We start from the raw sequence: 14,665 nt of genomic DNA, 5'->3' as shown, positions 1-14,665 counted from the left end.
CAGGCAGCTCCCTTAGCTTGTAGGGAACCTGGCCACTCTGGGCAGAGGAGACCTATTGGTACACATTTAACTAAACCAGTGTCACTGTATCCCACACAGTTGAGCAAAGCTCAGCCAATGTATTAAAAAGTCTGGAATCCCTAGATGAGACGCCTCAGACAGAAACATTCTTTTACTCAAGTTTTCCAGTCCCTCCCGCCTTCCCCACCGGGGCGCTCTTCCAGCTATTCCGAGGCCCGCCCACACGCCCATCTACTGACAGCAAGGCAGCTGTGAGAAAGGCCTCTCTTCTATTTTGAAAAGCTGTTCCTAGGACTACATTTCTGACACTGCTAGTGGCTCTGGCATTGCCACCTCCTCTGGATAGAGTTCCTGCTGGCCAGAATAGGGACAATCACCACAGCAGCCTTTATACGGCTTTGCTCTGAGAGTGCGTTTCTTAGCTCGGAATGTGTTAGGGCTTGGGGAACATCCACACGGCGTCTCTAGCTTAGCAATGAAATATACAAAACAAGACAAAAGAAAACCATCTAGTATCCTGTGGGTTTGTAGAATGGCAGCTGACGTTTATTTTTTTGGCTTAGCCTTTAAAACCAATTGTGTAGTAGTGGTAAGAGGGTGTGGCTTGAAAAAGAATAATGTGAATAGAAAATACCAGAAAATGTCTCAGTCATTATGTAGAAAGGAAGGAGGAATTGCCTCTCCCATCTTCTTACAGTTCCCCAGGGTGGGATCCAGTGCCACAGGGGCGGTTTTCCCAGTGTTTGGAATCTGTGGTCCGTGGGAAGGCAAGGCCAGCCTGCAGCCCAGCCTGCTGACCACAGTTTTCCTAATTCCTCTCATACAACCGCCCATAGAGAGCTGCCGTCACCAGGCCGGAGGACAGTCCCTTCTTCCTCAAGAAATAGTGGTCGCTCTCCCACCCGAGCTGGTCAGGGGTGTCCAGGGTCATCCCCGAGGTGAGAAATAAAGGGAAGACATATAAGGTGCTGAAGTTCCCCCACAGATGAAAGTCAAACAAGCCCTCGGCCTCCGAGATCTCCTGCCCGCAGGTGTCAAAGCCAGGGCCCCCGCACTTGACCAGGGCACAGGCTTGAACGTAGTAGGTCCCGTGCACTGTGTGGAGTCCGTCAAAGACACCCAGGGCATATAGCTCTTTGGACAGGGCAGGCCTCTCGAAAAGTAAGTGGCAACAGAGACTGTTGGAGCACACCTGGAGGTGGCCTTCCTTTCCCCACACGGGGACCAGGGTGAAATTGTCATACATCATCTCCGAGTGGAAGGTAGGTGGTGCGTTCAGGTTCCACTTGGCAGCCTCGTCGCAGCGCACTTCCTGGGCATCCTTCTCACAGTACGGATCCCCAGACAGGACTTTTAAGAACTTCCTATGGGACGGGTCCATTTCACTAGTTGTATTCTCTGTCCCAACGAGGCCCTGTGGGTTTGTGGCTACCCGGGCAATTATAAGGTGACCTTCGGGGTCGTCCATGTTATGGTACCAAAAGGATTTCAGAGGGGTGTGTATGCCACTGCCCGTCATCCCCAGAGTCGGGTGGTGGATGTTAGCTGCCAGAACGGTGACGCCGAAGGCGGTGGCGAATGCTTTCTGGATTTCAATGGCTGCCAAGAGCGGCAGCTGGTTCATCCAGGCCGTGGGGTACGCAATGTGCTTTACCTCAAAGTCTCTGAGAAGCCGCACCGCGGGGTCAAAGAACAGGATGTCAAAGCAAGTGAACATACCGAACTTGCCGGCGAACGGCGTGTCAAAGGTGGTGAGGTCCACGTCAGCAGGGCTATCGAAGGCTTCCTCAAAGTACAGGTTGTGCTTACGGTAGCGGCCGACGAGGGTTCCGTTGTCACTGAACGCGACGTTTGTGTTAAACTGGTATCTCCCATCCTGTGGGCACCCAGGGTCGCTGCCCAGGCAAGGCTGTTTTGTTCCAAGATTGGCCACCAAGAACATCTTTCCCTTGATGGCCATGCAACTCAGGCGCTGGAGGACCTGGGGTGGGCAATGCATACAAGAGATGAGTTTAAATCCTGCCTTTTGTGGGGAGCATTTTTGATAAAAATTTTTGATTAAAAAATAGTCCTGGGGCTGGAGAGATGGCTCAGAGGTTAAGAGCACTGTCTGCTCTTCCAGAGGTCCTGAGTTCAATTCCCAGCAACCACATGGTGGCTCACAACCACTTATAATCAGGTCTGATGCCCTCTTCTGGCCTGTAGTTGCATACATGCAGGCAGAAAGCTGTATGATGTATACATAATAAATAAATAAATGTTAAAAAAAGATTTATTTAAAAAAATAGTCCTGCACTGTGTCTATAATATATGAGCAGCTGTCACAAGTCAGTGAGGAAAAGCTTCGAGAACATGCAAAGGATCTATCTGCACAGGTGACTCACAGGACAAATATAAGAAGCACCGGGACCCCTGCTTAGACTCAAGAGTGACGACTCGACGGAAATCGGAGTGAGATGTTTGTCACCTCTGTCAGAACCGCAGAGGCTCCAGGGAGGGGTCCACCTTGTGTTGACCCAAGGGCAGAAAAACAGGCTCATAAGCTAGTGCTGGAGATGTAGAAAGCACGATGAACACCTTTAATTTCTAAATTTAGCATTTAAAAATATACTGTGTGTAATTTGGAAAATTCCGTTGCCAAGGGTTTTACGGGAAAACTTGAAATAGCGAGAGTTAAAAAGAAGGTAGCATATCTCCTATAAGACAGGATGCTGGCGAGGGTTAGGTTAAAAAAAAAGAAGAAAAGGAAAGGAAAGGAAAGAAAGGAAAAGAAAAGAAAAGACAAAGACACAGCACAGCATTGCTGGAAGGCTCTGGCGTGGGATGAAGCCAGGCAGTGTGAACTTTTTTTTTGAGACAGAATCTTTCTTTTTTTTTTTTTTTTTTTTTGGTTCTTTTTTTTGGAGCTGGGGGCCGAACCCAGGGCCTTGTGCTTCCTAGGTAAGCGCTCTACCACTGAGCTAAATCCCCAGCCCCTGAACTTTTTTTTTTAATGACTTGTTTAATATATTTCGATTAGTGTGGCTCCCAATGAAAGATCTGCGTAATGTCCCGTATCAGCACGGGGCCTGGGGAGTTTGGGTTTGGTGGTTTGGCTCCCAGAGCCTCCTTCAAACCTCAGGCAGCACGCGGTGGCTCTCGGCCACGGACCTGGTTTCCGCTCAGTCTGCTGGACTCCTCACCTACCTCCGTGTCATTGAAGCGAAAGGGCTCCAGACACGGGTTCCAACTGACCAGCCTGGGAGATGGCATCAAGTCCAAGAATGGGTAAACGGATGTTCTTGTGAAGTTGAATCCGTGGATACCGTCTTCTGGGAACACTATAATGTGCGCACCCTGGAAGTAAAAAGAGGGTGGCATGAGGTGAGGGGAGCGCGTGTCCTTCATGGCCAAACATCAGCAAGCTGACTGACCAGGGCTTTAAAGATGGTGGCTTGACTCAGCTCAGATAGAAAGGCTTGTTCTCAGGTCATCAGCTGACTGCCCAAGTGCAGGACAATGGCCCCACGTTTCCGTGTCCTCTAGGAAGACCCATGAGCATGCGTGGTTGAATGAAGGAGTGGGCTGCATTGCTGAAGGCCCGCCCACAGGGCTCACTGAGTGAACAGTTCTCTCTCTCTCTCTCTCTCTCTCTCTCTCTCTCTCGGATTTCATCCGCTCCCCCACATCTGAAGTCAGTTGGGAAACTTCAGGGGAAAACACCGATGTGGGCCCCATCCATAAAACGGCTGACTGGAATGTGGGTGAGTCCTGGCTGCACTTTTTGTTGAGAGAGGATTCCGCCGAGCAGTCCCAGTAGTGACTCTGGGGGCCGTGGATGAGTACCAAGTGTGCTGAACTAAGGGAGTCCCTTTAGTGGCTCTGGCTATGCTATAGGTTTCTCCCCACACTGGGCTCCCTGTGCCATCTACAGCAACCTAGGGAGAGAGAAGCAAACAGGTCTGCCCTCAGCTCTCCCTTTGCACCTCACTCTGCTGGGGCTCTCCAGTTCTGTGAATTAAAATGTCAAGCCTAGAACATTGACCCAATGCAGAGGGCGCAGGCATCGGGCAATAACGCCTACTCCCTCAGTGCAACGCGACGTTATTTAGGGTTTCCCCCTTCTGGTTATCAAGCTCCAAACTCTCCACCCTGCCCCCTTTGCGTGCACGCATGCGCGCGCGCACACCGCCTAATACAAAGGTGCTCTTGTTAGCATTTCGCTTGTTCTTTTCCCTCTGTGTATCTGGGTACACACGAGATGATGTGTTGTGTGGCGTGTGTCTTTCCTATAGAGAACGTCCAGAAATACCATCTGTCATGGCCACCCCATATGTAAGACACCACCGTTCCTCCTCTACTGATCATGTGAATCCAACCTCTATGATAAAAAAGATGCAGCAGGTTAGCCCTTCCAGATTAGCAGGCTCCCTAAAGTGGGCGACCTGACTGTGGACAGAATGGGCCTCTGTTGGATTGTTACTTAGAAGAGCACTGTGGGAGGCGGAGGCAGGGGGGCCCTGAGCTCAAAGCCCGGCTAGCTAACAGATGACACTGTGTTTCAAAACCAAATCCAAAACAAAGGTCTTCACACTGAAAGCTACATCTGTGCCTAGCATCGAATTCCCCCAAAGCCAATGCTGGGCCGACAGGCAACGGTTCAATCCCTCGAATTCCCACCACTGTCTAACGCGTTAAATAAAAATGTTCGGGGCTGGGGATTTAGCTCAGTGGTAGAGCGCTTACCTAGGAAGCGCAAGGCCCTGGGTTCGATCCCCAGCTCCGAAAAAAAGAACCAAAAAAAAAAAAAAATGTTCATTCTGTATTTGCCTGAGTCACACCTTTGACTTCTTGAAAATTCTATTTGGAGAGAGCTTTCCCTCTATTCGGGAAGGTAAAAGCCTTGAAGGGCATCTGATGGAGCCTCTTCAGTTACATCCACACACTGCACTCCGTTACCTCAGCCGTGGCCTGGCAGGAGATCAGAAACTCCTGAAGAACGAAGGCCACCAACCCTGGGAAGGGGCCGTCTGATTCATCTCCCCTCAGTGCCGGGGGACCAGTCCCTCGTTTGGCGTGTGAGGAACTCCTGCCCTAGGTGAGTCTGATATGAGACTCTGTGTCCACAGACGCAGCCGAGGTGCTGAGGCACCTGACAGCACAGAAGCACCCCTGAGAGCAGCTGGCATGACTCACGGAAGCGTCTATGCAAGCTCTAAGCAGGGGACTCGGTGAGTCACGGTGGACAGATGGAGAAGCCAGAAGAGGTGACGCTGAGGGTACTGAGGTGGCACTGTGCCACTGACTCCGGCACCACAGGACCTGCCCTTGTCTGGGTCAGTGCTGGTAGGGGACCCGAAGGTGCAGCTGGGATTTATTTTACGCAGACTTCAGCAGGGACATAAATGGGACAAGTATCAAATGTATGAATGCTGCCAGCGGAGATCCCTGAATAGCCCATCAGGCTCAGGTGAGAAGGCTTGCGCAGGTTGTCTGCTGACTGACTGCCCAAGTGCAGAAGGACAGCACGTGGCTCTGTGTGTAAAGGAACAGGAGTCATAAGTGCCTTGGAAATGTGGCGTGATGTCACTGTCAGAAGTGTCCTGGGAAGAACATCTGAAATAAGAGAAGCTGAGAGAAGCTTGCCCCCCACCCTAGTCACACAGCATCGGGATTGTGGACCACAGTTCTAAGCATGAAGCCTGAGAGGCCTGGAAGCTGAGGCTTTTCGCCGGGGTGGGGGGGTGGGGGGTGGGGGTGGAGGAGTGGGGGGGGGGCGGACGACGATGCTTTCACCAGGTGCCCAGAAGAGGGAACTCAGCTACTTTTCTGAGCTCAAGGTCAGAACTATGAAAACAAAAAAACAAAAAAAGAAAAAAGAAAAAAAAAAAAAAAAAAAAAAAAGAAACCTTTCCACAGTTACACAATGAAACACGTGGACCTGGGAACACTGAAGGTGGCCAAGAGAGGAGCGCCATCCATCAGGAGCGCTGGACCATACACAATGACTAACTCAGGATTTTAAAACGCACCAAGACGAGGTAGCTGTGTGGTTTCAGGTCATGCGATGAGGGAGTGGGGGTAATGGGACCGACTGGCATGGCCAGGTCTATGCCAGCAGCTGAGAAGTTTGGCTCGCTGACCATTCAGCCCAGTAGGCCTTCCGCAAGCAGCAGGCTTAGCGGGGGCCACGCCTACAGGGAGGAAGCCCAGACTCCCTTGGTCCCAGGCTTCCCAACCCCACAGCTTCTTATGAGAGCAGCACTTCCTGCCCTGTCCCAGGGGAGCCTATACTCCACCCCACCCTTCCTGGTTGGCAGAAAAGGAAAGACAGTCGAGCAGGAAGCTCTTAGGAAGGTGTGGGCCTGGGGTCCTATTCTGTCTGGACTAAGGGCTCCCCATCTGGATGAAGTGCAGACAATGTGCAGACAGACAGCCTTTGTTTTTGTGGGCTCTTTCAAGTTCCCATAAGCTTTGAATGCCTTTTCAGTGGATGGGGTTCCCTGTGCTCAAGGGCTTTCAAGGTTGTTTGTTTGTCTTTCTGAATATCAGAACCCCACCCCACCCCACCCCAGGGACGGGCTTTGAAAATTTGGCTACAGCCCCAGCCCTGCACCCCAGCTCTTGTTTATAATTCGCTGTTGATACCCAGGAAAAGGCACATGAATCAGTGAACTAGGCACTGCTTCTCCAACATGGACCAAACACTCCGCGGGGACACCTTGCAAGTTCTGGCTCTGGGGGCCAGGGGCGGGGCCTGATTTAACCAGCTGCCACGTATGGGCTGGTCCACCGACTAACTTTTGAGTAGCAAGATGTCAGCCAGCCATCTGCAAGCTGACCCGATTTCTCAGGAGGATCTTGGGAGCCTGGGTTTTTTTTTTCCTCACTCAGAGCTGCTGGCTCTGCGAGCCCTGAGCCCGGCTCAGGACCAGAAAGCTGCTCTTGCCTTCTGGGCTGCAGCCATCACTTGCTGTTCATAGACGTCGAGGTTCTGCTTCATGAGCTCCAGGGCCTGCTGGCGGCTGCTGAGCTCCAGGGGGTTTGGGCTCAGGACCGATCGGTGTTCGTACACGGCAGCCACGTAGTACTCAGCCTCGCGGTGCTCCAGGGAGGCTGAGCAGACGCCCAACGCAAGCGCAGAACAGCCGAGGAGGAAGAAGAGCGCATGCGCAGTGCGGGCTCCAGACATAATGCAGACCGTAAATCTGAAATGAACCGGCAAAGAGAGAAGAGCTGAATAAGGAAGGCTGCCAAGGACAGCCTTTCGCAGCTGTGATTTATTAATCCTGGCAATTACACTCGCCCGCAGCGATGCTGGGGCTCAAAGAGTTTGTTTCATGTCCCTAATAAAAGCCCGTGTGTTTCTCTCCAAACACGTAGCGCTGCGTTTCAAACGGCTCGCTGTGTTAATAGACTGGCTTCAGAACATTTCCAAAACAGACTCGGTGTTTGCCTCAGTGTTCTAACGCGGCATGCAGGAAGCCTGCAGTGCGTCACTGCCTTGCTAGTCAGGCACCTACCCTGCGCTGCAGGAACTGGGCTGAATTTTGGGCACAATTCTGCGATATATTTGATGATGCTTTGCTCGAGTCTTCTTACATACATAGCATTGCAGGTCAGCCCTCTAGGACAGCCGCGATGGTCCTGAGGCTCCCGAACGCAGGGCAGCTTCCTAGCCGATATTCTTCAGTTTTTATTTGGGGCGGTTTGGAATTCTAGCATCTGCTGTGTCACCCACAGGGCAGCCATAAAGAAGTCTCCCTGTCAGAGTCCCGCACACGGCTTTCACTGTTTTCTGCTTTGTCTGCTACTCCGAATCACTTGCTTAAGGACGTACCGCTTTGGAAAGAAAATCCTTCTCATAATGGTAACATGGGATTTTCTAGAAAATAAATCGGAATTTTCGTAGTGAGTAGACTCTACTTAGCACGAGAAAGTAGACACAAGTAAGTTACATTTCTGTATCCCCTCTCCTTCCACCCGAGAAACAGAAACATTTACGTCGAATAACTGTGTGTGTTACTGACTGGGGTCACATCTATGCACCACCATGCCTGCAGGGCTAGGATCTGAAAGCCACCCGGGGCCTCCAGACTAAAGCCCCTCCCTTGGCACGGAAATTGATCAGGCAGTGGACCGCAGCCAGGCAGCTGCCCCGTGGAGACAGACGGGCTGACAAGTGCCCAGGAATCTCGGTTCAATACCAAGGTAACTGACAAACCAAGGAATCCCATTGCTGTTCTTTAAGGAGAAAATAGCGCCACCCTGGCCCAAAATAACATCTGTCCAAACTTCAACCGAAGACGCCTATGTTTGCAATTCCCAAACAAACTCCACAGGCTACTGGGAGTTCTGTGTATTTAGCTAAAAAGTTCCAGAAACAACCCACAATTATTTCAGCAACAGAATAGACCTAGAGATCCTCATTCAGAACCCTTCAACAGCAAACGCTCCTTGGGAGAGGCCGTCTCCCTCCCAGCCCTCATCTCACACTGCTTCTTGTCTCCCTCGGGGATAAATGTACCCATACAAAGACCAGGGCTTGCTGCCACTCATCCGGACCCTGTAAGCAATGTTCTGTGGTAAGAACAAGGGGCCTTTGAGCAAGCAGTCATGAGTTTTGGAATGTTAACAAAAGTATAATTGATAAGCTTTCTTATTGGAACTTTGTCTCTAAAGACACCAAGGAATAATTTTAAACGACTCAAAAAAAAAAAAAAAAAAACCGACTTTGCATCCCACTTTGAAAGGATGCTAATGGGGGGTAGTCTGGGTGACGTCACAGTCCTAGTGACAACACTTTTAAAGTCCAAGGTCCGTGGCCTCTTGAAGAGCTGAGGTAGAGACACGTGGGGCAGGCGTTGGTAGGAGCAAGCCAGGACTCCTGGGCTAGGAAGACCATTCACGGGTCTCTGCATGTGCACCAGGGGATGGGATAAGACTCAGGGTCTCACACAGGCCAGCCTAGGGCTCTACCACTGAGGCTGAGCCCTGCCCTAGGATACAAATCACCTAGCTCTAAGAACATGCAATCCAGCAAAACAAGGCACAGCAGAGCCAGCAAGAGACCGCATTCCTTTCTATTTTCAGAAAATAAAATCTGTATTATTTGTGGGAAGAATCCAGTAAGAAAGATCTAAGTGGCAATCATTCGTGTACGTGTGTGTGTGTGTGTGTGTGTGTGTGTGTGTGTGTGTGTGTGTGCACGCATGCGCACATCAATAATTAGACACTATGCACATTTAACCACATATCCATGCTTGAAAGATTCGGGCTTAATGGGGAAGGAGAGAATGAGTAACTGTAACAAAAATAGCTTCAGGAATTCGCCCTTCCCAAACAGCGGTGAAGCAGGAGACATTTCGCTAAGGCTGTGAGGCCGGCTTTCCCTCCGCACTTGGCGTCTCACAGACAGTCTGGGACCAACCTAACAAGGACACTGAAGGGCTCAGCAGCAGCAGAGGGGCTCCATCTTAAAACGACAGGCCTGGGGACTAGGAATGTAGCTCAGCTGACAGAGTGTTAGCCTGACACAGAGCCCTGGCTTTAACCAGCACCCCCCCAAAACACACACACACACACACACACACACACACACACACACACACACACACACACACACACACACACACACACACACACACACACACACACACACACACACACACATACATACACACACACATACACACACATACACACACACATACACACACACACACACACACACACACACACACACACACACACACACACACACACACACACACACACACACACACACACACACACACACACACACACACACACACACACACACACACACACACACACACACACACACACACACACACAAACACACACACACACACAAAAAACAATAACAACAACAACAACAAAAACAAAGGAAATTTAAGGTCATCCTACACAGAGGCTGGAGACCAGCATGTGTGAGGGAGGGAGGGAGGGAGGGAGGGACAGAGGACAGGAGGGACCAGCACGTTCAGATATGTGTAGATGAGAGTTTCGAGGCGCTGGCTCATAACCATGTGTACAGGGACACAAGGGTCCCTGGAACAAAGGGCTCTGGGGTCAAGGAGTTCTTGGAAACCCAAAAAGCAACCCGTCTTTTGAGATGGTCAGGACCTTGACCCTAAGCCCAACATGGTGGTAACAGTCCTTTTACTGAAGGAACATGAGAGACTGAAGAGAGACCCGGGCCATACCAGCTGTAGAAACAAGGTATCTGCCTTCTGTGGGTGTGCTCTGCTCTGAGACAGGGCCTGGCTCTGCGGTACCGCACTTCTAGGAAGATGCTCATGTCAGACATCCATATACTAGCCAACTGAGCCAGGCCCAGGCACATGTCAGAAAGGCTGCAGTGAAAACAGGGTCTCTTGGAGCTCATCCCAGTGCACGGGAGGCTGGGTGCAGAGCAAGCAGCATGGCAGACAGCAGCAGGAGCAAAGGAGAAGCCGGCCCTGAGAGTGGGTACCATTTTCAGTGTGAGGAAATGGGTACCATTTTCATCGGTGTGAGGAAGGAGAGTCAACAGGAAGGTGATGCTGACAGAGATGTGGGTGTGCAGAGGTGGGTGTGTGATGGCACAGGAAGTCAGGAGGAGGAGCATCCATGCAGAGGGACTGAGGCAGGAGCATGCCTCTCCATTCCAGAAATGGCCAGGGGAGCAGTGGTGGCTGGAGCACAGGAGGCAGGTGGGAAATGGTGGCCGGTGGGAAATGGTGGCCGGTGAGATTACAGGAAGACAAGCAGAGTCTAGTCAATGGCCTGAAGTCCTCCACCCACACCCCATCAGAAGGGTTAGGCAGAATTATGACCTGGTTACTGTTTTCATTTGGAAATGAATCACGACATAAAGAGATGTCACTGTGTGTCAAGTTGACAAGCGGTGGTGGACTAGTTATGACTAATCTTGGTTGTCAACTCGACTACATCTGGAATCAACTAAAATCCAAGCTGCTAGACACTCCTTCCTTCGAGGGATTCTCTTAGTCAGATTATTTGAAGCTGGAACATCTACCCTCTATCTGGGCCCCACCTCCTGGTGACAGCCCAGGTACATAGACATCATGGACACGGAGGAAGGAAACTGCCTTTCCCCCACTGGCCCCCACTCTAAGTGGCGGGTTCACCTGTCCTGTTGCTGATGGCGTTAAATCCAACTTCTTCAGGATAGTGTACACTGAAAACCACCACAGTCCAGGGATCCTCTAGGACCCCAGCCTCAGACTGGGACGGCAGAGATAGCCAGCCCCGTGGACTGGACAATGACCGGATTCTTGCCTTTCTATTGTGAGACAGCCATTGTTGCGTTATCTGGATGACAGCCTGGAAGCTGAAAAGGTCATGTGTAGGAAAACACAGCAGGACAATCAGTGTTGATGGGAATTCTCGGCTGAACCCACAAGGAACAATAAGTAACATTATCCAGTCCTCCGAGGTACGCCGGTAAACTGTGGCTTCACTTTTCCGATGATAGGCAGAAACATCTCTGCACTGTGCTTGGGCAGGGGCTAAGTTCTGCTTTACCAACTAGAAAAACTTGTCTTAAGCCAAAAGAGAAATCCAACAGTCGTGACACGTTAACCTAAATGTTGTCTTTCTCTCTCTCAAATGGGGAATACCTTCACAATTTAAGTAGAATAAAACCTCCTGGACTAAGGGTGCAGCTCCATGGTACAGCATTGGGCAGCATGTGCAGGACTCTAGGTCCAGGTTCATTACTGTAAGTATCTTCCTGCTGTGTCACAGGATTTAAGGTGAGGACGGTCTTTGTACCATTGTATGGGGAAAAAAAACAAACAAAAAACCCAGCTGGCTGATTTTGCAGGTGTGACTGCCACCTGGTGGACAAACTGAGAATAACACCAGTGGGCGTTTGAGGCAGTAGCAATGGGTTTTGTTTTTTATTCCTTCCTTTCCATTTCCACTTCTACTATCTCGCAACATTTGGCAACATTTGGCCGGTGTGCTGGGACACACCTAGCATCTCCCGGGAAGGCTGGCCTAAGAGGATGTGTGTGCTGCTAATGAATGGGGGAAGCTCCAGCCCGTTGTGCGCTCTGTTCTAGGCAGTTCTAGGTCATCGATAGTCTAAGACAGGAGAAAGCCAGTAGCATTCAAGCTAGTGAGGATCCGCGCACTTCCCTCTCAGCTCTAGACTGTGGGTGTGATACTCCTGCCTTACCTGTCGGCTATACTGAACTGTGGCCTGGAACGTAAGCTCGATACACTCATTCCTGCCAGAAGTCACTTTGGGTCAGGGTGTCTTAGCAGGCACAGACACGGAACAAAGCCAGCCAGTCGGTTAACAGACTTGGTGCTCACCTTAGCCAGGCCCGGAACACCCTCAGATAACCAACGCTACTGTGTTCACTCCAGAGTCCCTGATTAAAAACACACAAAGCGGGCCAGCAGAGCACATCGAATTCTCCGAGAAGTCACCCAGCCTTACTCTACCCAGCATAATGTTTTTCTCGAGTACATTGGAGTGCACGGAAAGCACGAGGAAGGAAGTCCAAAGCTGACTGTGGCCAAGCGGTCAGGAGAGTCCACAGTGCGGCACCCCCAGATAGCTACTCTTCTGTAATGCTCAAAGCCCCCAAGACCCATCACTGAATCTGCCAAACGCCAGGAATAGTGTTATATAATCCCAGCCATTCAGGAGGCTGGGGCAAGAGGAGAACCTCATTCAAGACCAACCTGGGCAACATGTTGCGCGAATTCATTTTAAATAAAATTATTTGGGGGTTGGGGATTTAGCTCAGTGGTAGAGCGCTTGCCTAGCAAGCACAAGGCCCTGGGTTCGGTCCCCAGCTCCAAAGAAAAAAAATTATTTGAAGTGAGCCTTAATAGGCGTCAATAGGGAATCGTTTGGGGAGTGCGTGTGGAAATTTGCCCTCCATTACCCTGTTGAACTCATTAAAATTAAAGTCATAAGAACCACCCTCTAGAAGACCAGAAGGCTGCAACACAACAGGCTTAGAGCCACCGGTCAGCCCTGTCTGGGAAGATGAACTCAGAGGACAGACAACAGGAAAGCCGACCTTTCCTATTAAATGCATGGTGGGCACCAATCTCTAGGTGAACAATGGATCTGTCAGGTAGAACCAAACGCCTTCGCCAGTGTTCCCGGGCTCCTGCCTGCGATCTCAAGAGTGAGGAGTGAAGACCAGAAGCAGGCAGTAGGTGATAATAATACCAGAGAATCCCGACTCTCACATCCACATGATGTCCGTCATAGGACAGTCTAAGAAACACTACCAGAGCGATGGCAGGGAGTGTGGAAGAGACTGAAACAAGAAGGCCAAAGCGAGAGGCCTAGGGGCCACATGCAAAGGCCCCTTCTCCATTGAAAAGCTGAGGGGGGACATATTGGAAAAGGTCACTAGGCTCAGGAAGAGAGGCCAGACAAACTCACGGTCTTGATGCGGTCAGTTCCTAGATCAAGAGTAGGAGGAGGCCTGTGACACAGCACTGTGTGGGACATAGGCGCTCCACCATGAGAGAAGCTGGTGGTGTTCAGTCAGAGGGCAGAGCGTGATGAACATGGCAGCCCCCTGCCCAGGCCTATGTATCTGATCAGCAGTACAGAGCTGGGGGAAGCGTGTGGTACCTGCACCCCAGCCTGAGAGGCACCAGGCTTTCTGTCTGGCTGATGTGGTCAAGTCGGGAATTATGTGGGTCGCTTCCATTGTCCTGTGCATCCCAGAGTCTTGGCAGGACAGGCATGTGGCTGGACCTCCTAAATCCTGCTGCTTTACCAAGTTTGAGGGGCCAGGTCCTGCAGACCTGGGGCGTGCCGTGGGCACTGGGGATACACTGGGAAGGGGGGTTTTGGTCTCTCCCAGGAAAGCTATAGGCTCTACACTGCTAGCATCAACTTCAAAGCTGAGGAAGGCATTGTAGTTCCTTCCTGGGTAGGAGAGCGATTACCCTTTAACTAGAAAGGGACTTAAGCCACCGGCAGGGTTTCACCCACATCTGCCTTTGAAAACGCCCACGCAGCCTTTTTATGCCGTGCTCAAAAAAGGGGAGGAAAGGTCGACTAAATAAGCAAACCAGGGATGACTAAAGAACGATTTGGAAATGAGCTCAAACACCTGGCGACCCGTACAAACAAACCACTCCTAACTCGGAATTAATAGATCATAAATTAGAATTGGGCATCAGAAATTTGGAACAAACGTCTAAGAGTTGAAGCAGTTAAAATGATGAAAACAATCTATATGCAAAATATAGACATCGAGCCAGCACTTAAAGCGCACACCTTTAACCTCGACAGCAAGGCGGAGGCAGCTGGGCTAGCCTGGTCTACAGAGTGAGTTCAAGGACAGCTAGGGCTATCTATGTAGAGAGACCCTGTCTTGAAAACCAAAAGCATTTTTAAAAAGGCAACATTTAAACGGACAATGATGGAAGACAGATCTTAACAAGAAAGTGAATCATCAACACTTCAAAAGCCTTTGAACTCACCTATAAAACAGAAATTCAAACGGGCACCTTCTCAAATTTTAAGTCTAGAAAAAAACTAAGGCAAGCAAGTCAAGAGCTAATGGTGCCTTCTTAGGGGCATGAACAAGTCTGAGAATTCGTATTGTGAGTCACAGTTTGCTCTGGGACTTGATCTTAGGAAGTCATT

At 50.5% G+C, this 14,665-nt stretch overlaps 1 protein-coding gene across 4 annotated transcripts in view; it reads right to left on the bottom strand.

Moving 5' to 3' along the window:
- Nucleotides 1-541: 541 nt before the first annotated feature.
- The window catches only part of Btd (biotinidase), a 29,946-nt gene continuing 15,822 nt past the window's right edge, over nt 542-14,665 (bottom strand). For 2 of the 4 annotated variants that reach the window (XM_032918947.1, XM_032918948.1), the window contains exons 2-5: nt 7,607-7,885; nt 6,950-7,208; nt 3,208-3,357; nt 542-2,002 (exon numbers count right to left, since the gene is read on the bottom strand). In XM_032918947.1, coding sequence (XP_032774838.1) covers nt 830-2,002; nt 3,208-3,357; nt 6,950-7,192 — 1,566 coding nt within the window. In that variant the 5' untranslated portion in view covers nt 7,193-7,208; nt 7,607-7,885 and the 3' untranslated portion in view covers nt 542-829. Of the gene's footprint in view, nt 2,003-3,207; nt 3,358-6,949; nt 7,209-7,606; nt 7,935-14,665 lie in introns of those variants that run through there. The other 2 variants (XM_032918945.1, XM_032918946.1) reach the window with 2 other exon arrangements.

This window comes from Rattus rattus, chromosome 13 (genome assembly GCF_011064425.1).
Source record: "Rattus rattus isolate New Zealand chromosome 13, Rrattus_CSIRO_v1, whole genome shotgun sequence".
Lineage (NCBI taxonomy): Eukaryota > Metazoa > Chordata > Mammalia > Rodentia > Muridae > Rattus > Rattus rattus.
Note: the sequence above shows the minus strand (reverse complement) of the source record. Positions and strands in the feature narration are given on the sequence as shown.